At 45.4% G+C, this 26,738-nt stretch overlaps 2 protein-coding genes across 5 annotated transcripts in view; one reads left to right on the top strand and one right to left on the bottom strand.

The window, feature by feature from the left end:
* Nucleotides 1–26,738, bottom strand: part of EVC2 (EvC ciliary complex subunit 2) — a 232,255-nt gene that overhangs the window by 111,805 nt on the left and 93,712 nt on the right. For all 4 annotated transcript variants that reach the window (XR_012250759.1, XM_073648296.1, XM_073648303.1 and 1 more), the window contains exons 11-12: nucleotides 13,333–13,563; nucleotides 2,385–2,560 (exon numbers count right to left, since the gene is read on the bottom strand). Coding sequence is in view for 3 of the 4 variants with exons in the window: in XM_073648296.1 (XP_073504397.1) it covers nucleotides 2,385–2,560; nucleotides 13,333–13,563 (407 nt within the window). In the remaining variant the exon portion in view is untranslated. The remainder of the gene's footprint in view (nucleotides 1–2,384; nucleotides 2,561–13,332; nucleotides 13,564–26,738) is intronic.
* LOC141162337 (uncharacterized) overlaps nucleotides 25,913–26,738 on the top strand; it is a 32,940-nt gene continuing 32,114 nt past the window's right edge. The window contains exon 1 of the mRNA XM_073648342.1: nucleotides 25,913–26,172. The gene's annotated coding sequence lies outside the window, so the exon portion shown is untranslated. The remainder of the gene's footprint in view (nucleotides 26,173–26,738) is intronic.

The raw sequence follows: 26,738 nt of genomic DNA, 5'->3' as shown, positions 1-26,738 counted from the left end.
ACTACACTACAGAGATGAGAGGATCAAGAAGGCGTCTGCAATACCAAGCGAAGTGACCTTCTACAGCCGGATCCAGAGCGACTGTCTGTCACACTTGATACACCCATGACAATTAGCTGCCCAGAAGACAACACATACCATGTGCATAACCTTGTAAAAGCACCCATGGATGCATGGAATAGCAGGGATGAACATTATTACTTTTGATTGAAACCCTTCCCTCTAGACAAAAGTTGCAATTCCAGATTTTCCTTGCAGGTCCTTGTAAACACGTTCTCCACTGACATTAATTTTCTTTAAAATCTGATTTAACCTAGGGCTACACGGCGACTACGACATGAAAATCACCATGTTGCACTGCTAAAATCACAACTAATGCTAGTGAATTCTGCTTTGAAGTCAAGCAAGTGCGGATTTCTGCCAACTTTCATTTTGTATTAACTTGTGATTCAATTCATATGTCTAAAACATAGGAGAGCATCTTTCGTAAGGGACGGGTAATGGCCTTCAACACTTTTGGCAAACAGGAAAACACGGCATCCAATGCAGCAACGAGATGGTGGAAGGAGTGGAGAAAGTTCTCTTCTACAATGTAAAATCTGTAACAGGCTCCCTGCCTACAATGTGCCACTTGTAATATTGGTGTCTTCTTATGTGGTAGATGGATCTTTGGCCCCCAATAGGCACCAGAACCTGAATCCTCTTGCAGTAGTGATTTACACTACCGTTCAAAAGTTTGGGGTCATTTAGAAATTTCATTATTTTTTAAAGAAAAGCACATTTTTCTTCAATGAAGCTAACATTAAATGAATCAGAAATAAACTCTATACATTGTTAATGTGGTAAATGACTATTCTAGCTGCAAACGTCTTGTTTTTATTGCAGTATCTACATAGGTGTATAGAGGCCCATTTCCATCAGCCACCACTCCAGTGTTTTACTGGTACATTGTGTTTGCTAACTGTGTAAAAAGGCTAATGGATGTTTAGAAAACCTTAGAAAAGCCTTGCACAAGTATGTTAGCCCAGCTGAAAATGGTTTGCCTGATTTGAGAAGCTATAAAATTGAGCTTCCTTTGAGCTAGTTGAGAATCTTGAGCATTACATTTGTTTGTTCTATGGAACTCTCAAAATGGCCCAAAAAAGAGAACTTCCATGTGAAACTCGACAGCCTATTCTTGTTCTTAGAAATGAAGGCTATTCCATGCGAGATATTGCCAAGATACTGAACATTTCCTACAACGGTGTGTACTACTCCCTTCAGAGGAGAGCACAAACAGGCCCTAACCAGAGTAGAAAGAGAAGTGGGAGGCCCCGCTGCACAACGGAGCAACAGGACAAGTACATTAGAATCTCTAGTTTGAGAAATCGACACCTCACAGCTCCTAACTGGCAGCTTCATTAAATAGTACACCCAAAACGCCAGTGTCAACGTCTACAGTGAAGAGGCGACTCCGGGATGCTGGCCTTCAGGGCAAAGTGGCAAAGAAAAAGCCATATCTGAGACTGGCTAATAAAAGGACAAGATTAATATGGGCAAAAGAACACAGACATTGGACAGAGGAAGATTGGAAAAAAGTTTTATGGACAGACGAATCAAAGTTTGAGGTGTTTGGATCACACAGAAGAACATTTGTGAGACGCAGAACAACTGAAAAGATGCTGGAAGAGTGCCTGATGCCATCTGTCAAGCATGGTGGAGGTAATGTGATGGTCTGGGGTTGCTTTGGTGCTGGTAAAGTGGAAGATTTGTACAAGGTACATGGGATTTTGAATAAGGAAGGCTATCACTCCATTTTGCAACACCATGCCATACCCTGTGGACAGCGCTTGATTGGAGCCAATTTCATCCTACAACAGGACAATGACCCAAAGCACACCTCCAAATTATGCATGAACTATTTAGGGAAGAAGCAGGCAGCTGGTATTCTATCTGTAATGGAGTGGCCAGCGCAGTCACCAGATCTCAACCCCATTGATCTGTTGTGGGAGCAGCTTGACCGTATGGTACGCAAAAAGTGCCCATCAAGCCAATCCAACTTGTGGGAGGGGCTTCAGGAAGCATGGGGGGAAATTTCTCAAGATTACCTCAGCAAAGTAACAGCTAGAATGCCATTGGTCTGCAATACTGGAATTGCTCAAAGGGAGCATTCTGTGACGAAAGCAAAGTTTGAAGGAGAAAATTATTCTTTCTAATAAAAATCATTATTTCTAACCTTGTCAATGTCTGGAATATATTTTCTAATCATTTTGCAACTCATTTGATCAATAAAAGTATGAGTTTTCATGGAAAACACAAAATTGTCTGGGTGACCCCAAACTTTTGAATGGTAGTGTATGCTTTTCTTTATCCCTCCCAGTATGGTAGAAAACTGTATTCCTTACCTTTCAGTCCTGTTAATAAGGTTTGCAATTTGTGTAGCTGCAGAATTCAATAAGCATCGAGAGCGGCTGTCACCGAGCTGGAGGTCGTATAACAAGTTCTTCCTCACAGCAAATCTTTTGTTCATGTGATATTTTTTGCTTGCATGCAAAAAATCTAAAAGATCTTCAGTCTCCTCCTGAAGATGCAAAAAAAGAAAATCCAGAGAATAATATTGCATAATGGAGCAAAATTCCAGTTACTTGGATCATAGACATCCTGAAGTTCAGTGCATTTAGAAGGGAATTTTTTTTAATCCAACCTATCCCAAAAGATTGGTAATAACTTGCATATTGGTCGGTGTCTGACTGTTGGGACCCGGCTGATATTGGGCTCTTATATGCTGTGTTATTGCAGAGCAATTCCTGCACATTCATTCTCTAGATGACTACCGGGAAAATCAAAGCACTGTACTTAGCTATCCTCAGCAACCACGCAGAAAATGAATGGAGCCGTGGTCATACATCCATTCTTAAGGGATCGGTAGGCGTCCCAGTTGGTCAAACACCCACGGAGACGCAAGTTATCACCCTTCCTTTGAATAGCTGATGACTTTGAATGCTGGGAATAACCCTACATGCCATAGATATAAAGAGGGAAAATCTGTGTAATTTAGGTGGCCAGTTCATAGTCAAAAGGGGGGAGCAGGGACATCCATAAGTGGTGCAAAGGATGCAGATGTATCACTTTGTCCCATAAAGGAAAACCAATGTACCCTGTGTTGTGTTATCGCTTCAATATATTCTCTTTCTTCAGTGATTTGTGCCAAGTAGTGATGAGCGATACCTTCCGATATCAGGAAATATCGGATCGGATTGGATCGGGCCGATACTCAAAAAGTATCGGATATCGCCGATTCCGATACCGGAAACCAATGCAAGTCAATGGGACACAAATATCGGAATGAAAATAAACCCTTTCTTTCCTTGTAGGTTAATTCTACATGAAGGAAAACAACTAACAAAAATGTAGAATGTATTGGGGGAGGTGGTTGCCCAAATCGATGGGAACAGTGCTCACAGTGAAACATGAAAAGCCGGCAATTCAGCAGCGGCATACACCGGTACCCGACAATTTAGAACAGAATGAATAGAGCTTCACACATAGATTAGATACATAGAAACATGTCAATCACATATATACGAAGTACAGTGACAGTGTTGGTTACTGTACTTGTCATTTAGTGTTAAAATAAAGGATTTATTAAAAAAAAAATTGGCGTGGGGTTCCCCATAATTTTAGGCTCTAGCGGAGGTTAAGCAGACGGCTGGGGCAGATGTTTGAAGTCTGGGAAGGGGGTAATACCCACGGAGCTTCCCAGGCTACTAATATCAGCCCCCAGCTGAATACCTAGCCTTTACTAGCTATTAAAATGGGGGACCCCCCCCCAAAAAATGATGTGGGGTCCCCCCTATTTTAATAGCTAGCAAAGGCTAGGCAGACAGCTGGGGGCTGATATTAATAGCCCAGGAAGGGTGCCATGAATAATGGCCCCCTCCCAGGCTAGAAACACCAGCAGTCAGCCGCCCCAGAAATGGCGCATCCATAGGATGCGCCAACTCTGGCACTTAGCCTCGCTCTTCCCACTGCCCTGTAGCGGTGGCAGTGGGGTAATGGGGTTGGGGTTGATGTCAGCTTATAATGCCAGCTGACATCAAGCCCAGGTTAGTAATGGAGAGGCGTCTATAAGACACCCCCATTACTAACCCCATAGTCAAAGTTAAAAGAAAACACAAACACCCAGAATAAAGTCCTTTAATTGAAATAAACACACAATTCTTTATTGTTCTAAATTAAACCATACTTACCATCATGCCCATTCCAGCTGAAGCCAACGATCTCCTGCAATAAAAGAATAATAATAAACCAACATCATCCTTACCTTTCCATGGTTCCCAGGACAGCTTCAGCTCTGCTACATCGAGATGACAGGCTGGACCGCAGCAGAAAGCTGCCATCCAGCCTGTCATCCCGCAGACACTGAGAAGAGCAGGTATGCTTGCGCTCCTCAGTTTCTGGCTGTGACGGCATCCAGATGAGCCGAAAATGAACTCAGCTCACCTCATGCACGTGACTCACAGCGTGGGAGAATTCTCCTGCACTCAGCGCTTCAGCGTGAGAATTCTCCCACGCGGTCAGTGACGTGCATGAGGTGAGCTGAGGTCATTGGACATGACCTCGGCTCATCTGGATGCCGTCACAGCCTGACACTGAGGAGCGCAAGCATGCCTGTGCTTCTCAGTGTCCGCGGGATGACAGGCTGGATGGCAGCTTTCTGCTGCGGTCCAGCCTGTCATCTCGATGTAGCAGAGCTGAAGCTGTCGTGGGAACCATGGAAAGGTAAGGATGATGTTGCTTTCTTATTTTTCTTTTATTGCAGGAGATCGTTGGCTTCAGCTGGAATGGGCGTGATGGTAAGTATGGTTTAATTTAGAACAATAAAGAATTGTGTGTTTATTTCAATTAAAGGACTTTATTCTGGGTGTTGTGTTTTTTTAAATACTTTACTAGAAATTCATGGCGGTCATGTCTAATATTGGCGTGACCCCATGAATTTCGGGTTTAGGGCCAGCTGATAATACCAAGCTGGCCCTAACCCCTTTATTACCCAGTGAGCCACCGCACCAGGGCCCTGGATGAGTTGGGTACAGCGCCAGAAGATGGCGCTTCTATGAACGCGCCATTTTCTGGGGTGGCTGCGGACTGCAATTTGCAGCGGGGGGGGGGCAGAAAGCTTGGGCCTCCCTGCGCTGCAGATTCCAGCCCCCAGCTGCCTAGTTGTACCTGGCTGGACACAAAAATAGGGCGAAGCCCCACGTATTTTTTTTTTTTTAATTATTTCATGAAATAATAATAAAAAAAAGGTCTTCCCTATATTGTTGTGTCCGGCCAGGTACAAATAGGCAGCTGGTGGTTGGGGGCAGCCCGTTCCTGCCTGCTGTACCTCACTGGACACAAATATAGTGCGAAGCCCCACGTCAATTTTTTTTAATTATTTCATGAATTTCCTGAAATATTTTAAAAAAAAATTGACGTGGGGCTTCGCACTATATTTGTGTCCAGCCAGGTACAACTCGGCAGCTGGGGGCTGGAATCTGCAGCGCAGGGAGGCCCAAGCTTTCTGGGCCACCCCCGCTGCAAATTGCAGTCCGCAGCCGCCCCGGAAAATGGCGCGTTCATAGAAGCGCCATCTTCTGGCGCTGTACCCAACTCATCCAGGGCCCTGGTGCGGTGGCTCACTGGGTAATAAAGGGGTTAGGGCCAGCTTGGTATTATCAGCTGGCCCTAAGCCCGAAATTCATGGGGTCACGCCAATATTAGACATGACCGCCATGAATTTCTAGTAAAGTATTTAAAAAAAACACAAACACCCAGAATAAAGTCCTTTAATTGAAATAAACACACAATTCTTTATTGTTCTAAATTAAACCATACTTACCGTCACGCCCATTCCAGCTGAAGCCAACGATCTCCTGCAATAAAAGAAAAATAATAAAGCAACCTCATCCTTACCTTTCCATGGTTCCCACGACAGCTTCAGCTCTGCTACATCGAGATGACAGGCTGGACCGCAGCAGAACGCTGCCATCCAGCCTGTCATCCCGCAGACACTGAGAAGCGCAGGCATGCTTGCGCTCCTCAGTGTCTGGCTGTGACGGCATCCAGATGAGCCGAGTTCATGTCCAATGAACTCAGCTCACCTCATGCACGTCACTGACAGCGTGGGAAAATTCTCCTGCACTCAGCGCTTCAGCGTGAGAATTCTCCCACGCTGTCAGTGACGTGCATGAGGTGAGCCGAGTTCATTGGACATGAACTCGGCTCATCTGGATGCCGTCACAGCCAGACACTGAGGAGCGCAAGCATGCCTGCGCTTCTCAGTGTCTGCGGGATGACAGGCTGGATGGCAGCTTTCTGCAGCGATCCAGCCTGTCATGTGAATGTAGCAGAGCTGAAGCTGTCGTGGGAACCATGGAAAGGTAAGGATGATGTTGCTTTATTATTTTACTTTTATTGCAGGAGATAGTTGGCTTCAGCTGGAATGGGCGTGATGGTAAGTATGGTTTCATTTAGAACAATAAAGAATTGTGTCTTTATTTCAATTAAAGGACTTTATTCTCTGTGTTTGTGTTTTTTTTTAACCTTGACTATGGGGTTAGTAATGGGGGTGTCTTATAGAAACCTCTCCATTACTAACCTGGGCTTGATGTCAGCTGGCATTATAAGCTGACATCAACGCCAGCCCAATTACCCCACTGCCACCGCTACAGGGCAGTGGGAAGAGCGAGGCTAAGTGCCAGAATTGGCGCATTCTATGGATGCGCCATTTCTGGGGCGGCTGACGGCTGGTGTTTCTAGCCTGGGAGGGGGCCAATATTCATGGCACCCTTCCTGAGCTATTAATATCAGCCCCCAGCTGTCTGCCTAGCCTTTGCTAGCTATTAAAATAGGGGGGACCCCACGTCATTTTTTTGGGGGGGTCCCCCATTTTAATAGCTAGTAAAGGCTAGATATTCAGCTGGGGGCTGATATCAGTAGCCTGGGAAGCTCCGTGGGTATTACCCCCTTCCCAGGCTTCAAACATCTGCCCCAGCCGTCTGCTTAACCTCCGCTAGAGCCTAAAATTACGGGGAACCCCACGCCAATTTTTTTTTAAATAAATCCTTTATTTTAACACTAAATGACAAGTACAGTAAGCAACACTGTCACTGTACTTATTATATATGTGACTGACATGTTTCTATGTATCTAATCTATGTGTGATGCTCTATTCTTTCTATTCTAAATTGTCGGGTACCGAGGCTGAATTGCCGGCCGGCTTTGTTTAACCCCTTAAGCCCCGCGGGTGGTTTGCACGTTAATGACCGGGCCAATTTTTACAATTCTGACCACTGTCACTTTATGAGGTAATTACTCTGGAACACTTCAACGGATCCCCCTGATTCTGAGATTGTTTTTTCGTGACATATTGTACTTCATGATTGTGGAAAAATTTCTTCGATATCACTTGCGTTTATTTGTGAAAAAAACGGAAATTTGGCGAAAATTTTGAAAATTTTGCAATTTTCAAAATTTGAATTTTTAAGCCCTGAAATCAGAGCGATATGTCACACAAAAGAGTTAATAAATAACATTTCCCACATGTCTACTTTACATCAGCATAATTTTGGAACCAAAATTTTTTTTTGTTAGGGAGCTATAAGGGTTAAAAGTTGACCAGCGATTTCTCATTTTTCCAACAAAATTTACAAAACCATTTTTTTAGGGACCACATCACATTTGAAGTCACTTTGAGAGGTCTTTATGACAGAAAATACCCAAAAGTGACACCATTCTAAAATCTGCACCCCTCAAGGTGCTCAAAACCACATTCAAGAACTTTATTAACCCTTCAGGTGCTTCACAGGAATTTTTTGAATGTGGAAGAAAAAAATGAACATTTAACTTTTTTCACAAAAATGTTACTTTAGACCCAATTTTTTTTATTTTCACAGGGGTAACAAGAAAAAATGGACCCCAAAATTTGTTGTGCAATTTCCCCTGGGCACGCAGATACCCAATATTTGGGGAAAAAATACTGTTTGGGCGCACGGCAGGGCTCGGAAGGGAAGGAGCGCCATTTGACTTTTTGATTGTAAAATTTGCTTGAATAATTAGCGGACGCTATGTTGTGTTTGGAGAGCCCATGTGTGCCCAAACTTTGGAGCTCCCCCACAAGTGACCCCATTTTGGAAACTAGACCCCCCAAGGCACCTATCTAGATGCATTGTGAGCACTTGGAACCCTCAGGTGCTTCACAAATTGATTCATAACAATGAAAAAGTGAAAAAAAAAACACTTTTTCATTTTTATGAATCAATTTGTGAAGCACCTGAGGGTTCCAAGTGCTCACAATGCATCTAGATAGGTGCCTTGGGGGGTCTAGTTTCCAAAATGGGGTCACTTGTGGGGGAGCTCCAATATTTGGGCACACAGCGGCTCTCCAAACGCAACATGGTGTCGCTAACAATTTGAGCCGATTTTCCATTAAATTTGTTAGAGGACACCATGTTGCATTTAGAGAGTCCCTGTGTGCCCAAACATTGGAGCTCCCCCACAAGTGACCCCATTTTGGAAACTAGACCCCCCAAGGCACCTATCTAGATGCATAGTGAGCACTTGGAACCCCCAGGTGCTTCACAAATTGATTCGTAACAATGAAAAAGTGAAAAAAAAAACACTTTTTCATTTTTATGAATCAATTTGTGAAGCACCTGGGGGTTCCAACTGCTCACTATGCATCTAGATATGTGCCTTGGGGGGTCTAGTTTCCAAAATGGGGTCACTTGTGGGAGAGCTCCAATGTTTGGGCACACAGGGACTCTCTAAATGCAACATGGTATCCGCTAACAAATTGAATGGAAAATCGGCTCAAATTGTTAGCGGACACCACATTGCGTTTGGAGAGCCCCTCTGTGCCCAAACTTTGGAGCTCCCCCACAAGTGACCCCATTTTGGAAACTAGACCCCCCAAGGCACCTTTCTAGATGCATAGTGAGCACTTGGAACCCCCAGGTGCTTCACAAATTGATTCGTAATAATGAAAAAGTGAAAAAAAAAACACTTTTTCATTTTTACAAATCAATTTGTGAAGCACCTAGGGGTTCCAAGTGCTCACTATGCATCTAGATAGGTGCCTTGGGGGGTCTAGTTTCCAAAATGGGGTCACTTGTGGGGGAGCTCCAATGTTTTGGCACACAGGGACTCTCTAAATGCAACATGATATCCGCTAACAATTTGAGCCGACAATTTGTTAGCGGATATCATGTTGCATTTGGAGAGTCCCTGTGTGCCCAAACATTGGAGCTCCCCAACAAGTGACCCCATTTTGGAAACTAGACCCCCCAAGGCACCTATCTAGATTCATAGTGAGCACTTGGAACCCCAGGTGCTTCACAAATTGATTCATAAAAATGAAAAAGTGTTTTATTTTCACTTTTTCATTTTTACGAATCAATTTGTGAAGCACCTGGGGGTTCTAAGTGCTCACTATGCATCTAGATAGGTGCCTTGGGGGGTCTAGTTTCCAAAATGGGGTCACTTGTGGGGGAGCTCCAATGTTTGGGCACACAGGGGCTCTCCAAACGCAACATGGCGTCCGCTAACAATTTGAGCCGATTTTCCATTCAATTTGTTAGCGGACACCATGTCGCGTTTGGAGAGCCCGTGATGTGCCTAAACAGTGGAGCTCCCCCACAAGTGTCCCCATTTTGGAAACTATACCCCTCAAAGATTTTATTAAGGTGTATAGTGAACATTTTGAACCCAGAGATACGGCACATTATTTGTTTACATTAGGTCATCATATTGAATATGTTGTCATTAGTCTTGAGCGCAAGTGCTCGCTACTTGAGTTTGCATCGGGTACTCAGGTATGCACCATGTACAGCGTGTGCTCGAGTGACATGCTCGAGTCCCTGCTCCGCATGTTTCACGGTTATTATACACCCAAAAAAAAACATGCGGGGATCGCTCGTGCATGGCAGGCAATCCCCGTAAAGTTTTTTGGCCGCGAAGCATATGGGGCAGAGACTCGAGCATGTCACTCAAATACCCACGATACTAAATGCATACCAGAGCACCCGATGCAAACTCAAGTAGCGAGCACTTGCTCTCAACACTAGTCGCCATATCGTCATCTTTTTTTCTTACTTTTGAAAAAAATCCCAACCCCAGCCCTAACCCTAGCACAACCCTAGCCCCAGCACAACCCTAGCCCCAGCACAACCCTAGCCCCAGCACAACCCTAGCCCCAAACCCAGCCCTAACCCTAGCCCAATCCTAACTCAAGAGTTTATTTTTGACGCCGTTCCTTGTGCGGTATAAGTGATTAGACGACTTTATTCTTCGGGTCGGTGTGATTACAGCAATGCCAGAATCATATGGGGTTTTTATGACTGACAGCTGTCACACACTAAAAGACGCATTTTTTGTAAAATCTAGTTTTTGCATCGCCATATTTTGAGAGCTATAATTTTTCCAGATTTTGGCAGACAGTCATGTGACAGCTCGTTTTTTGCGGGATGACTTGACGTTGTTATTGGTACCATTTTCAGGCACGTGACATTTTTTGATCGCTTTCTATTCCGATTTTTGGGAGGCAGAATAAACAAAAACCAACAATTCAGGAATTGTTTTTTTTTTTTTTTTTTTTATTCTGTTCCGCGTGTGGTAAAATTGATGAGGCAGCTTTACTCTTCGGGTCAGTACGTTTACAGCGGTACCACATTTGTATCATTTTTCTATGTTTTGGCGCTTATACACAATAAAAGCTATTTTATAGAAAAAAATATTTTTTAGTATCGCTTTATTCTGAGAGCTATAACTTTTTTATTTTTCGGCTGATGGAGCTATATGGCGGCTTGTTTTTTGCGGGACGAGATGACGTTTTCAGCAGTATCATTTTTATTTATATGCGTCTTTTTGATCGCGTGTTATTCCACTTTTTGTTTGGCGGTATGGTGATAAAGCATTGTTTTTTGCTTGTTTTTTTTTTTTTTTTTTTTACCGTGTTCACTGAAGGGGTTAACTAGTGGGACAGTTTTATAGGTCAGGTTGTTCCGGACGCGGCGATACCAAATATGTGTACTTTTATTGTTTTTTTTTATTTTTTTTATAATAATATTTATTGATGGGTACATTATATTTTTATTTTTGGTGTATTATTTTTTTTATTTTTTTATAATATTTTTGCACATTTTTTTTTTTTTTTTTTTCCACTTTCACACAGTTTATACACTTTATTACTTTGTCCCACTCTGGGACTTTCACTTTTTTTTTTCTGATCGCCTGCATGGCACAGGAATGGAGCACCATCCCTATGCCATGAAGGCTATCAGAAGTGCACAGTGTGAAGATTGCTTGGAGATGCACTGCGCATGTCCAAGCAATCTTCCTGCTCTCTGGTGACCCGGATGTTGTCATGACGACATCGGGTCGTCATGGCAACACCCGGGAAGCCTTTGCAGACTGCGCTGGAAGCCGGAAGAGGAGGTGAGTATCGCCGATCACCTCCCCTTGCCCCCGCAATGCCGCGATCGACTTCGATCGCAGCATCGCGGGGGTTAATGTGCTGGGAGCGGTGCGTGACCGCTCCCTGCACATAGTACCGGGTGTCAGCTGTGACAATCAGCTGACACCCGGCGGCGATCGCGCCCGCACAGCCTGTGTGCACGCGCGATCGCGATGACGTACTAATACGGGTCTGGCTCTTAAGTCCCAGGGCACAGACGCGTATTAGTACGTCAGATGTTATTAAGGGGTTAAGGGACGGTGCATGAAAACACTATTATTTTTTTTAATAAATCCTTTACACTAAATGACAAGTACAGTAAGCTGAGCGCTGCCATCCAGCTTGTCATCCTTCAGAGACACTGCAGAGCGCAGGCATTATGGGAACTTCCGATTCCGGTATTCGATATTCTAAAAGTATCGGAACTCCGATACAGCGAATATCGGTCGATAACCGATATTTCAGTATCGGAATGCTCAACACTAGTGCCAAGTGATTTCCGCTCAATATACCAGACACCAGAAGCAGCGGTGGAGACTCAGTATTGGACCCAGGGAGGATGAGTTCAACTAAGTATGCTTTTTTTTTTTAAAAACAAACTGTGGGTGGGGGAAGGGGGGGGGGGCGGACAATGTTTTTCCAAAATTAAAAAACCCCTTAAAATATCAGTCTTTATGAACTTCCGTCCCCTCCCTATGTAACCAGAAGGGCAGTTGTTGCCAAGGCTCACATCTGCGCCTCGCCACACTACAGGAAAATAGAGATCTTGGCTGGGTGTGTGTGCACACTTCCGTTACATGTTAAAATAGTCCAGCAAACCATTATGGAAATCTCCATCTTCACCTGTGAGGATCGAATGGGTCGAAGTGTGTAGCTATCGCCCCTCACTACTTTTTACCAAGTCCATTTGATGAGTATCTGTACCTTATCTGCAGCAAAATCTGCGCTGCAAAGAATTACATCCGCCATGGAGCTCACACAAAGTGTTACCATGCTTCAGATTTTAAAATCCGCGCCACATTTTGATTTTAGATTTGAGCAAAGCGATTTGCAGGACCCTGGTCCGGCGGTCACTTCAGTAGTCCTTGGCATCCAAACAAGAGCCCTGTGAACCTCCTGCTACCTGCCAGCATCTCCAGCACCTTTTCTGATTAGTAGGACTAAGACATTGCAAGGCCTACTTATCCGAAAAGGCACTGGAGATGCCGGCAGTTAGTGCGAAGTTTGCAGGACTCTGGTCTGGATTCCACAAACTACCGATGTGGCTGCTAGATCAGGGTCCTGCAAATCGTTTGTCTCAAATATAATCAATTTTCCTGCAGAAATCTTCAGCAATTTTTTGTGAAATTGTTGAAACCTCACCTAAGTAGCTGGTAGTGTATTAGGCTGAAGATTTTCTGCAAGCAAATCTGAGTAGAAAGTTAGATGAGCTTGGGTTTGTGGCTGTACTGCACTATTTCTTGGTAAATGTAAAAGCCTCAATATACATTAGATTCAAGTTGTCCAAACCCACCAATATCGGTGTGACTGGCCAACAGTGTGCATGGGGGCCTCATGACACTTCCAGAACAGAAGATTTCGGGGGAGAGAAGGATCCAACCTGTTGAATTTTCAATGGATGATCATCTTGTTCTTCCTGGAGATAAGCAACTGCCAGAGAAGTGTGGCAGTGACTCTCTAATGGAGAACACAGGAGCACTCGGTCGAGCATTCCAGCCTATAGGGGCCATTAGCGTATCTGTGGTGTGCTTGGTCTATTACATTCACACTAGCTGATCGGAATCTTCCTGGTGCAGCATGGAGTATTACAGCTCATCAACTGAAGGTAAAAGCAATATTTAACATTGACATCTTTTTACCTGAGCCGTCAGATAGTGTTCAATCAGAGTCCTCTGCATCTCCGGTTTGGTTTTCACTAAACTCGATACTTGGTCAAAGAACATCTTATGAAGGTCGGATCTGTGAATGACATCCAGTTGTCTGCTGGACTTGGCAAATTCTTCTTCTTGCCTGAATAAAAGTGTCCTCTTCAGTGCAGTCTTCTCAAGGCCATGCAACTTGTCAAGAAGTGATCGGTATTCAGTGAGAGCCTGTGGTAGAAGAGAACAGGGACATGAGAAAAGCTCCTCTACATTTGTGAAAATAAAAGACAACGTTCAGCTTAAACTTGAGTTGTGTGAAGCTTGAATGGGCCACATCTCCTGGCTAATACAGTGTCAGTATATACAGTGCCTACAAGTAGTCTTCAACCCCCTGCAGATTTAGCTGGTTGACACATGCGGAATTAACTTGGCATTGTGACATTTGTACTGTAGATCAGCCTGGAAGTGGGAAATGCACTGCAGCAAATTTTGTTTTTGTTTTTTTTTTTTGTTTTTTTTTAAAACGTAAAAAGTTAATTCAGAGTGTCATTTATTATTCAACCCCTCAAACCACAAGAATTCTGTTTGGTCCCCCTAAAGTATTAAGAAGTAGTTCAGGCACCAAGAATAATAAGCTTCACATGTGTGGATTAAAGATCTCTTTTGCCAGCCTTTTCAGACTATTTAAGACCCTCCCCAAACTTGTGAACAGCACTCAGACATGGTCAACATGGGAAAGACAAAGGAGCATTCCAAGGCCATCAGAGACAAGATCGTGGAGGGTCACAAGGCTGGCAAGGGGTACAAAACCCTTTCCAAGGAGTTGGGCCTACCTGTCTCCACTGTTGGGAGCAACATCCGTAAGTGGAAGGCTTATGGAACTACTGTTAGCCTTCCACGGCCAGGACAGCCTTTGAAAGTGTCCTCCCGTGCCGAGGCCAGGCTTGTGCGAAGAGTCAAGGCTAACCCAAGGACAACAAGGAAGGAGCTCCAGGAAGATCTCATGGCAGTGGGGACATTGGTTTCAGTCAATACCATAAGTAATGTACTCCACCGCAATGGTCTCCGTTCCAGACGAGCCCGTAAGGTACCTTTACTTTCAAAGCGTCATGTCAAGGCTCGTCTACAGTTTGCTCATGATCACTTGGAGGACTCTGAGACAGACTGGTTCAAGGTTCTATGGTCTGATGAGACCAAGATCGAGTTCTTTGGTGCCAACCACATACGTGACGTTTGGAGACTGGATGGCACTGCATACGACCCCAAGAATACCATCCCTACAGTCAAGCATGGTGGTGGCAGCATCATGCTGTGGGGCTGTTTCTCTGCCAAGGGGCCTGGCCATCTGGTCCGCATCCATGGGAAGATGGATAGCACGGCCTACCTGGAGATTTTGGCCAAGAACCTCCGCTCCTCCATCAAGGATCTTAAGATGGGTCGTAATTTCATCTTCCAACAAGACAACGACCCAAAGCACACAGCCAAGAAAACCAAGGCCTGGTTCAAGAGGGAAAAAGTCAAGGTGTTGGAGTGGCCTAGTCAGTCTCCTGACCTTAACCCAATTGAAAACTTGTGGAAGGAGCTCAAGAATAAAGTCCACATGAGACACCCAAAGAACCTAGATAACTTGGAGAAGATCTGCATGGAGGAGTGGGCCAAGATAACTCCACAGACCTGTGCCGGCCTGATCAGGTCTTATAAAAGACAATTATTAGCTGTAATTGCAAACAAGGGTTATTCCACAAAATATTAAACATAGGGGTTGTATAATAATTGACCCACACTTTTATGTTTACAATTTAATAAAATTCAACTGAGCAACATAACTTTTTGGTTTGTAAGATTTATGCTTCTGTTCATAAAACCTACTCTCGTTTGCAGTTTGAAGGCTCTAACTTATTTGCATCTTATCAAACCAGCTAAATCTGCAGGGGGTTGAATACTACTTGTAGGCACTGTATGGTCTACATACACGGAATGAAAGAACTCACAAGAAAACTCTAGGAGAGGAAACTACCAAAGAAGTCAACTTTCGACATTTGTTAAAGTCTTAAAACTTGACTGGAACTCCGCGAGCTAGGGTCTGCTCTACTCCGAAATGGGTTGTCCGTAAATGACTCCCATCAATCAAGACATGATGTTGTGGCATTCAAGGTGGCCATATACCTTACATATCTGTCAGCCAAATATTGATCAATATTTAAAGGTGTTTTCACACAGGGTATTTTAAATAAAACAAAACAAGGCTGTGCTTTACTCACTTTGTTACATATAATATGAAAGAAAAACTGAAAATGTTTTCATGGTTAAGAAAAACTTTTGGCCCCTGGATGCAGTTTTTAAAAGCAAACAAACTGTGCTTTACTTACCCACCTTGGGTCCTGTACCAAGTCTTTGCCTCTTCTGGTGTCTGTTATTGCCAGCAGCGCTGACATCATGTCAACAGCGTTGCAGCCAATCAATAAGCGCACATTCCTCTACATCTAACACTTTTTGTACCGCTGGGTCCCTTCTCCCATGGGTAATAGTAATTTCCACACGCTCTCTCTGGATTTCTAGACAGTCCAGTAATTCCATCCCTTCCTATACTGGTACAAGTGGATTTTTCCTTTTCGGCCAAGAAGGCCATTCCACACTTATCCCATTCCAGCCTGACGAAGGGTACATTACCTGAAACGTTGCTATTAGTGATGAGCGAGCACAAAAATGCTCGGGTGCTCGAAGCTCGGGTCGAGCACATTGGAAATCTCGGGTGCTTGACCCGAGCAACAAGCCCAATGTAAGTCTATGGGAAACTCGAGCATTTTTCTGGCGGTCCCACCCGGCGGTCTGCAGAAGGTCAAAAATTGCCCAAATCGATGGGAACAGTGCTCAATTAAACGTCAGGCAGGCAGAATATATAGGCAGACAGGCAGGCAGGGTATATAGGAGGGTGCATGAAAACCATAGCAGGGCACTTGGAACACACTAGTGCCCTCCGATTTTCATGCACCCTCTCTTTAAAAAAGCCGGCCGGCATTTCATCAGCGGCATTCACCGTTACCCGACAATTTAGAACAGAAAGAATAGAGCATCACACATAGATTACATAGATAGAAACATGTCAGTCACATATATAAGAAGTACAGTGACAGTGTTGGTTACTGTACTTGTCATTTAGTGTTAAAGGATTTATTAAAAAAAAATAATAGTGTTTTCATGCACCTGTCTCTTTAAAAAAGCCGGCTGGCAATTCATCATCGGTACCCGACAATTTAGAACAGAAAGAATAGAGCATCACACATAGATTAGATAGATAGAAACATGTCAGTCACATATATAATAAGTACAGTGATAGTGTTGATTACTGTACTTATCATTTAGTGTTAAAATAAAGGATTTATTAAAAAAAAAAATTGGCGTGGGGTTCCCCATAAATTTAGTCTCTAGCGGAGGTTAAGCAGAAGGCTGGGGCAGTTGGGGGCGACTGACGGCTGGTGTTTCTAGCCTGGGAGGGGGCCATTATTCATGGCACCCTTCCTGGGCTATTAATATCAGCCCCTAGCTGTCTGCCTTGCCTTTGCTAGCTATTAAAATAGAGGGGACCTCACGTCATTTTTTTTTTTAGGTCCCCCATTTTAATATCTAGTAAAGACTAGGTATTCAGCTGGGGGCTGATATTAGTAGCCTGGGAAGCTTTGTGGGTATTACCCCCTTCCCAGGCTTCAAACATCTGCCCCAGCCGTCTGCTTAACCTCCACTAGAGACTAAAATTACGGGGAACCCCACGCCAATTTTTTTTAAATAAATCCTTTAATTTTAACACTAAATGACAAGTACAGTAACCAACACTATCACTGTACTTCATATATATGTGACTGACATGTTTCTATCTATCTAATCTATGTGTGAAGCTCTATTCTTTCTGTTCTAAATTGTCGGGTACCGGTGTATGCCGCTGCTGAATTGCCGGCTTTTCAGGTTTCACTGTGAGCACTGTTCCCATTGATTTGGGCAACCACTGTAATGCCACAACCACCATGGCTGTGGCATTACAGTGAGTTGCCGACAATCCCTGCATGATTGGTGCTCTAAATAGCGCCAGACATGCAGGACGGGGACCCGAGCTCCCGCCCGAGCATCGCGCAAGTACTCGGCGAGCTCCGAGCATCTCGAGTACTGGGATGCTCGGGCGAGTACCGAGCAGTGGCGAGCATGCTCGCTCATCACTAGTTGCTATACTTTACCTTGCGGTGTACTAATTTGGGGGGATAGGAGGGAAGATGAATAGAAAACCATTTTAAAAAATGTTTATTTTTGTGTCATTTCTTGGTGTGCCATTTCTTTATATACTATTAATTTTCTAATGTTATATAGATATGCCAGAAGTTTTGATCTGCAGCGTGTCATATCATCAACATGCCATTAGCAGACAGTTTAACAGGTAGCAATGGGGGTCCACACAGCAACAATCTGGAATTTATATAAGCCGGTGCATTTTCAACTTGCTTACATTCCCATTCTTTTTAATGAATGCTGTCCTTGGCATTAGTTTCTGTATCTAGCCAGCAAGATCCCTCAGCCCTCAGATATTGGGTTGGAACACCACCAGGATCAGACAATACATTACCTACAGCCAATGGCGTACCACCAATGGTGGCAGGCCAGCGCCGGGCTTCCCTCTACACCCGTTATCGCAAGTTCAACTGTATTGGCTGAGATGCGAGGTGCTTCAGAACTCTGACTGTAGAGACTGGAGCAGCTGGAGAATGAGGAGGAGAGGTGAGTATTGTTTTTTTTTTAATCACTCAAAAAATATGTCCGTCATGCTGTGTGGGGGCCATTATACTGTTTGGAGGGCTAATGGGGGCCACTATACAGTGTGGTGAGGTGTGGGGCCTTTATACTCTATGTAGGTCCATTATACTGCATGGAGGGCTGTGTGGGTGTCACAGTTGGGGGATTATACTGTGCCAGGGGGATTGAGGTGGGGTACAGTAGGGTCATCATATTGTGCGTGTGGAAGAACTCACTGGGGGGAATCATACAGCGTTTGTGGGGCACTTTTGTTGGCATCATAGTTTGTGGGTGCAATGTGGAGGAGGAAAATTACATTGTAAAGGCTGTAAAGTTGTGAGATGTGCTCTTCTGTGACCCCCCCCTAAATATATTTTTTTTTTTTGGGGGGGGGGGGCAATCAGAAATCAGGAGGCCCCATAGCAGAAGTTATATGTACACCCCTCCCTATAGCTTGTTCCAAGGTGTCTTCGGGACCATACACAGACACTAGGACCCACCACTGCCTCCTCTGCTGGGTATTAATGCATCTACCGGGAAGGCACTAGGATGCAACTTACTCCTCTGATGGGTCCCAGGCTAACCTCATGGACCACCTCATACACTGGAAGTCCAGAGCTGATTCTTTCAACTACAATATGGGAGGGTTTACTACCACTAGGTTATAATATGGATTCCTCTTATTCATGTTTAAAGCAGACTTTTTTTTGAGGTCACCTTCCGTCTCCAAACTCTGGAGACTGAAAGACTAAACTGCTTCTGGCTGAGTGCTTCTTCTCTTTCATTTGAGAAATCAGTGGAAGTCTCAGCACCATGACACCCACCATTCCAAGCTTTTGAGGTGTGTCTATGAGAACTATGTGATTCTCATTTTCATGTATGGTAGTGCTGAAAGGATATTTTGCTGATGGTTCCAATAGAGCACCAGGGTTTGTAATATCTAGACAATATATAACGAGCATATTATCAAGTGTGACAGTGTCACTGGTTTTATATGTGAGGGGAGGTATGTGTCACTCAGGATGCTCTCCTGTGTGAACTAAGACCTACTTTATTTTTCTGCCATCGTGTTATATGCTGGTAGGTTTACTCTGTTAAAGGGTGTGCGGTTTTATGGGAATGGCAAAGAGGGCGGGACGCCATCCCCCCTACCTCCCCTCAGGGTGTGGCTGAGCAATGAGTAAAAGCTCAGTCCCTTTTTTTTTTTCTCTGGAGTGTGGTCTGGAGAGGGAAGTCTCCAGACAGTATTGTGGAAGCTGCAGAGCTTATTACCTGGACTTTACCTGTGCAGTTTATGATACCGAGAGTGGGCGGAACCCGCTCATCTATGGACTGAGTTATACTTTGTTTTGTTTTTTTTTGTTTAACCCAGAGGGGTCATATTTATTTTTCCTGTGAAACCTGCATGAGTTTATGGCTGATAATAAACCAGCAGAAAGGAAACCTGAGAACGTGTGTCCTGAGTCTGCCTCCAGCAGAGCAGAGCGAGTCGACTTGCCACAGTTGGTGTGAGAGTGCGTGCAGGATTCCAGGAACACGTGTACCTGCTACAAAGACCGGTGGATGTCCAGGGTGAAGGCCGCCAGCCAGCCAGGGAAGTCCAGCAGCATGGAGGAGCTCGTTAAGCACCTGGTACAGGCCCAGCAGAGCATGCAGCAGCAGCACCAGGAGAGTATGCAGCAGGCCCAGCGGAGCATGCAGCAGCAGCACCAGGAGACGACCAAACTGTTGCTTCAAAAGTCACAGCAGCAGCACCAGCAGGAGGTGCAGCAGCACCAGCAGGAGGCGCAGCAGCACCAGCAGGAGGCGCAGCAGCACCAGCAGGAGGCGCAGCAGCACCAGCAGGAGGCGCAACAGCAGACACAGCTTTTGGCAGACGCCATCCAGAGCAGGGCAGCCGCCCCACCCCCAGGGCCGACAGATGATTCTCACGTCAGGAAGGCGGTAAGGCGGGCCGTGCAGAAGATGACCCCTGGGGATGATGTAGAAGCATTTCTGACTGTTTTTGAGAGGGTGGCTGATCGTGAGAGACTTCCTCCAGCACAGTGGGCAGAGGTTCTGGCGCCATATTTATCGGGTGAACCCCAGAAGGCGTATTTTGACTTGGCGCTGCAAGATGCTAAGGAATGTGCCAAACTAAAGAGAGATCTTAGCACGTCTAGGAGCAAATATGGCGGTAAGAGCCCAGCGAGTTCATCACTGGGCGTATGCTAGCAACAAACCCCCTCGCTCGCAGATGTTTGACCTCCTGCATCTTGTTCAGAAGTGGCTACAACCGGAGTCCTCCACTCCGGCCCAGATGGTTGAGCGGGTGGTGATTGACAGGTTCATGCATTCCCTTCCCAAGCCAGTACAGACCTGGGTTGCCCAGGGTGATCCCCAGAACGCAGATGACTTCATCGGCCTGGTAGAGAGGTACCAGGTAGTCGAGAGATCTCTTGGGAAACCGGATGCAGTCACTTCTCCCTACTGGGATACCCAAAAGGGGGCGGGTTCACCACGGAAGGGGTCTAGAGCCACCACTGGGGGACGTCCCACTCCTACTGAAGGTGCCTTTAGAACAGTTGGTAAAGATTTAGTTTGCTGGCGGTGTCACAACCCTGGACATGTAGCCGCCAGGTGTCAAATATCCCCTGAGGATAGACTGCAGCCTAGGCAGACGGGTCTCCTATTATGCCTATCCAGCCTGTAGCGTGGACTGTCAACCCGGCGAGGGGCCGCAGGCATGTGCAGTGTCCATTAATGGAGTAAAAGTGCTTGGGCTGTTGGACTCCGGGAGTCTGGTGACCTTGATCAGAGCATCCCTTCCCCACCAGTTGATCCCTTCCAAAACCCTGGGCTTTCGGTGCATCCATGGTGACGCCAAGGACTATCCCGTGGCCACAGTAACAGTGGGGACAGACTGTGGTGCCCAGACCCATGAAGTCGGGGTAGTAAAGGACCTGATACATCCCGTCATATTGGGCCGCTATTTTTCCTTATTCTGGGACTTGTGGGGGAAGGGAACTGGACTAAGTAGTATGGGGAAAAGCCAGGTCCTTGAAGAAGAACCCCCGACGAAGTCTGAGATGGAGGAGTTCCCACTGTGAGTCCTTGTCGGGGATGAGGGTGAGACGGTGACCGAGGAGGCCGACCTCCCTGCGTTAGATATGTCCAAAGAGAACTTTGGGACTGCTCAAGTTCGAAACCTGACCTTAAAAGGGGAGTTTGTCCAGGTTATTGTATGTAATGGGGTTGCCCAAGAGCCGGGGGCCGACACCAGATTCCCCCACTTTGCAGTGCAGGGGGAGTTGCTATATCGGGTGGCCAAACTGAGGGGCGGTGAGATAGTGGAACAGCTGTTAGTACCGGGGCCATACAGACGGCGGGTGCTAGATATGGCCCATTCACATGTTCTGGGGGGACACCTAGGGGTCGAGAAAACTAAGGAGAGGATATTGAGAAGGTTTTATTGGCCAGGGTGTTATCGAGAAGTTCAAAACTATTGTAGGTTCTGCCCCACCTGCCAAATAACCGCTCCCTCCTCCCACTTCCGTAGCCCCTTAGTCCCACTGCCTGTGATAGAGGTTCCCTTTGAGAGGATTGCCATGGACCTCGTGGGCCCCTTAGTTAAATCAGCTCGGGACTATCAATATATCCTGGTCATCATGGACTATGCGACTCGGTATCCGGAAGCGGTTCCCCTAAGGAACATGTCCAGTAAAAGTATAGCCCGAGAGCTGGTCCATATTTTTGCTCGGACAGGTCTACCAAAAGAGATTCTGACAGACCAAGGAACCCCCTTCATGAGAAAGGTGATGAAGGAGCTTTGCAGAGTCCTTCAGATACAGTTATATGAAAAAGTTTGGGCACCTCTATTAATCTTAAGCTTAATGTTTTATAAAAATTGGTGTTTTTGCAACAGCTATTTCAGTTTGATATATGTAATAACTGTTGGACACAGTAATGTTTCTGCCTTGAAATGAGGTTTATTGTACTAACAGAAAATGTGCAATCTGCATTCAAACAAAATTTGACAGGTGCATAAGTATGGGCACCTCACCAGAAAAGTGACATTAATATTTAGTAGATCCTCCTTTTGCAAAAATAATAGCCTCTAGTCGCTTCCTGTAGCTTTTAATGATTTCCTGGATCCTGGATGAAGGTATTTTTGACCATTCCTCTTTACAAAACAATTCCAGTTCAGTTAAGTTTGATGGTCGCCGAGCATGGACAGCCCTCTTCAAATGATCCCACAGATGTTCAATGATATTCAGGTCTGGGGACTGGGATGGCCATTCCAGAACATTGTAATTGTTCCTCTGCATGAATGCCTGAGTAGATTTGGAGCGGTGTTTTGGATCATTGTCTTGCTGAAAGATCCATCCCCTGCGTAACTTCAACTTTGTCACTGATTCTTGAACATTATTGTCAAGAATCTGCTGATACTGAGTGGAATCCATGCGTCCCTCAACTTTAGCAAGATTCCCGGTGCCGGCATTGGCCACACAGCCCCAAAGCATGATGGAACCTCCACCAAATTTTACTGTGGGTAGCAAGTATTTTTCTTGTAATGCGGTGTTTTTTTGCCGCCATGCATAACGTCTTTTTGTATGACCAAACAACTCAATCTTGGTTTCATCAGTCCACAGTACCTTCTTCCAAAAAGAAATTGGCTTCTCCAAATGTGCTTTTGCATACCTCAGCCGACTCTGTTTGTGGCGTGCTTGCAGAAACGGCTTCTTTCGCATCACTCTCCCATACAGCTTCTCCTTGTGCAAAGTGCGTTGTATAGTTGACCGATGCACAGTGACACCATCTGCAGCAAGTTGATGCTGCAGCTCTCTGGAGGTGGTCTGAGGATTGTCCTTGACTGATCTCACCATTCTTCTTCTCTGCCTTTCTGATGTTTTTCTTGGCCTGCCACTTCTGGCCTTAACAAGAACTGTCCCTGTGTTCTTCCATTTCCTTACTATGTTCTTCACAGTGGAAACTGACAGGTTAAATCTCTGAGACAGCTTTTTGTATCCTTCCCCTGAACAACTATGTTGAATAATCTTTGTTTTCAGATCATTTGACAGTTGTTTTGAGGAGCCCATGATGCCACTCTTCAGAGGAGATTCAAACAGGAGAACAACTTGCAAGTGGCCACTTTAAGTAGCTTTTCTCATGATTGCATACACCTGGCTATGAAGTTCAAAGCTCAATGTGGTTACAAAACCAAAAAAAGTACTTTAGTAAGTCAGTAAAAAGTAGGTAGGAGTATTTAAAACAAGACAATGATAAGGGTGCCCATACTTATGCACCTGTCAAATTTTGTTTGAATGCAGATTGCACATTTTCTGTAATTACAATAAACCTCATTTCAAGGCAGAAACATTACTGTGTCCAACAGTTATTACATATATCAAACTGAAATAGCTGTTGCAAAAACACCAATTTTTATAAAACATTAAGCTGAAGATTAATAGGGGTGCCCAAACTTTTTCATATAACTGTAACTCAGCTTCGGACCTCAGTTTATCATCCACAAACGGACGGCCTAGTGGAACGCTTCAACAAGACCTTAAAGGCGATGCTCAAGAAGGTCGTTGAAAAGGATGAGCGAGACTGGGACTACCTGCTCCCATTTCTGCTTTTCTCGGTCAGAGAAGTTCCTCAAGTCTCCACTGGCTTCTCTCCATTTGAGCTCCTATATGGGTGGCATCCAAGAGGTCTCCTAGACATCGCCAAGGAAACTTGGGAGGCTGAAGTCACACCACACCGGAGTATCATCGAACATGTCGCCCAGTTACAGGAGAGAATGTCAAAGGTGATGCCCATCGTGAAGGAACACCTCCCCCAGGCGCAGGAAGCCCAGGCGAGCGTCTATAACCGGTCGGCGAGACTAAGACAGTTCCAGCCCGGGGACCGTGTTTTGGTGCTGATCCCTACCATCGAGAGCAAGTTCCTCGCCAAGTGGCAAGGTCCATACGAGGTGGTGGAGAAAGTCAGCGAGGTTAATTATAAAGTCCACCAGCCTGGCCGAAGAAAGCCGCATCAAATATATCATGTAAATTTGCTCAAGCCGTGGCGGGACCGTGAACCTGTGGAAACTCCTTGCCTGGGAGCCGCACCAGAAGGCAAGGTGGAGGAGGTCACTATTGCAGAGACTCTATCATCGGCCCAGAAGCAACAGTGTCGAGAATTACTACAGCAGAATCGGGAGCTGTTCTCAGAGTTGCCGGGGCATACTCAAGTGGTAGAGCATGATGTGCTGACAGAGCCGCACGTATGAGTGAATCTGAAGCCGTATCGGATTCCGGAAGCACGCCGGGAGGTGATCTCGGCCGAGGTGAAGAGGATGTTAGACCTCGGAGTAAGGAATCAAAGAGTGGGTGGTCGAGCCCAATCGTCCTCGTGCCGAAACCCAATGGAGAGTGGAGGTTTTGTAATGACTACCGCCGGCTGAATGAGGTATCCAAGTGTGACGCGTACCCGATGCCCCGCGTCGACGAACTCATCGAGAGGCTTGGACCGGCGAGGTACATCACCACTCTCGACCTGACGAAGGGCTACTGGCAGATCCCCATGTCCCAGATGGCTAAGGAGAAGACGGCTTTCTCAACACCTGATTGGTGTTTTCAATACACGCGGATGCCGTTCGGACTACAGGGGGCTCCAGCCACTTTCCAGAGGGCTATGGATCGGATCCTAGCCCCACATAAGTAGTATGCCGCAGCCTACCTCGACGACATTGTGGTCTTTAGCCCAGACTGGGCTAGTCACCTACCTAAACTACAGGCCGTTCTGGACGCGCTAAGGAAGGCAGGATTTACCATAAATCCAAGAAAGTGTGCCATCGGGAAGGAGGAGGCCAAGTACCTGGGCTATGTTGTTGAGAGAGGCGAAATAAAGCCGCAAATCAAGAAAGTGGAGGCAATTCAAACCTGGCCGCAACCACTCTCGAAGAAGCAGGTGAGAGCATTCCTAGGAATGGTAGGATATACTACCGGCGGTTTATCCCGAATTTCGCCATGATTGCCGCGCCACTAACGGATCTTCTAAAAGGCACCAAATCAACTATGGTGAAATAGACGGAAGAAACTGAGACCGCGTTTCAACAGTTGAAGCTAACATTGTGCAAGCAGCCGGTCCTGGTCGCGCCAGACTTCAAGAAAGAATTTGTGGTCCAGACGGACGCTTCAGAGGTTGGTCTAGGGGCTGTACTCTCCCAAGAGATAAATGGGGAAGAACATCCCATTCTCTATCTAAGCCGAAAGCTGTCCTCCTGCAAGAAGAACTACGCCATAGTAGAGAAAGAGTGTTTAGCCATAAAATGGGCCGTGGATACACTGAAATATTACCTACTAGGCCGGAAGTTTAGATTAGTATCAGACCATGGCCCGTTGAGATGGTTTAGGGAGAAGAGGGGTAAAAATGCCAGGGTAACTAGATGGTTTCTAGGACTTCAAGAGATTAACTTTCACGTGGAGCATAGGCCCGGGAAGTTACATGGGAATGCAGATGCCCTCTCTAGGATTCCCTGCCTGGTGTCAGAAGGTGCCCAAACCCCCGGCTTTGGGCAGAGGGGGGGAATATGTGACAGTGTCACTGGTTTTATATGTGAGGGGAGGTATGTGTCACTCAGGATGCTCTCCTGTGTGAACTAAGACCTACTTTATTTTTCTGCCAGCGTGTTATATGCTGGTAGGTTTACTCTGTTAAAGGGTGTGCGGTTTTATGGGAATGGCAAAGAGGGCGGGACGCCATTCCCCCTACCTCCCCTCAGGGTGTGGCTGAGCAATGAGTAAAAGCTCAGTCCCTTTTTTTTTTTTTCTCTGGAGTGTGGTCTGAGAGAGGAAAGTCTCCAGACAGTATTGTGGAAGCTGCAGAGCTTTTCACATGGACTTTAGCTCATCTATGGACTGAGTTATACTTTGTTTTGTTTTTTTTTTGTTTAACCCAGAGGGGTCATGTTTATTTTTCCTGTGAAACCTGCATGAGTTTATGGCTGATAATAAACCAGCAGAAAGGAAACCTGAGAACGTGTGTCCTGAGTCTGCCTCCAGGAGAGCCGAGCGAGTCGACTTGCCACACAAGGTACAATGTAGGAAAGATATGGCTTAAAATGTATTTATACATCAACAACATTTTCAACATGTTGCCATTATGTGAGAAACGTTGATCTATAGACGTCCAAGTACTGACACTTCTACTGATTACTAAAACAAAGCTCAACCAAGCACTGATCACCTCGGAAAAACGGAAGGACTGAAAGACCCAGATTCATTAAAGCGGTTGTCACACAAAGTGCACTTTAATTAATAGATCTTGGGATAATAAGTTTCATAATTGCCTATATTTAAAAAATAGAATTAGTCTTACCGGTAAATCGGTTTCTAAGACCCTCCACGACAGCACCACCTGGAGGTTGCCTCCCCAACCTAATTAGGGACAGGAAACACAAGAGGTTAAATAGCCCCTCCCCTATACTATCCCCAGTGTTTTCAAAGGACCACACAAGATGAATGCTTCAATAATATTTTATTAACACTAAGGAGTTTCTCTCATAAATCAAGAAATGGCGCGAATTACCTGTGCTGTCGTGGAGGGTCTTCGAAACTGAATTACCGGTAAGACTAATTCTATTTTCTCCAATCCCCTCC

Source organism: Phyllobates terribilis, unplaced genomic scaffold, assembly GCF_046119375.1.
Source record: "Phyllobates terribilis strain yellow unplaced genomic scaffold, ASM4611937v1 Scaffold_1__5_contigs__length_1240528914, whole genome shotgun sequence".
NCBI classification, from domain to species: Eukaryota; Metazoa; Chordata; class Amphibia; order Anura; family Dendrobatidae; genus Phyllobates; species Phyllobates terribilis.
The sequence above is the reverse complement of the archived record's forward strand: the minus strand, read 5'-3'. Positions and strand labels throughout refer to the sequence as shown.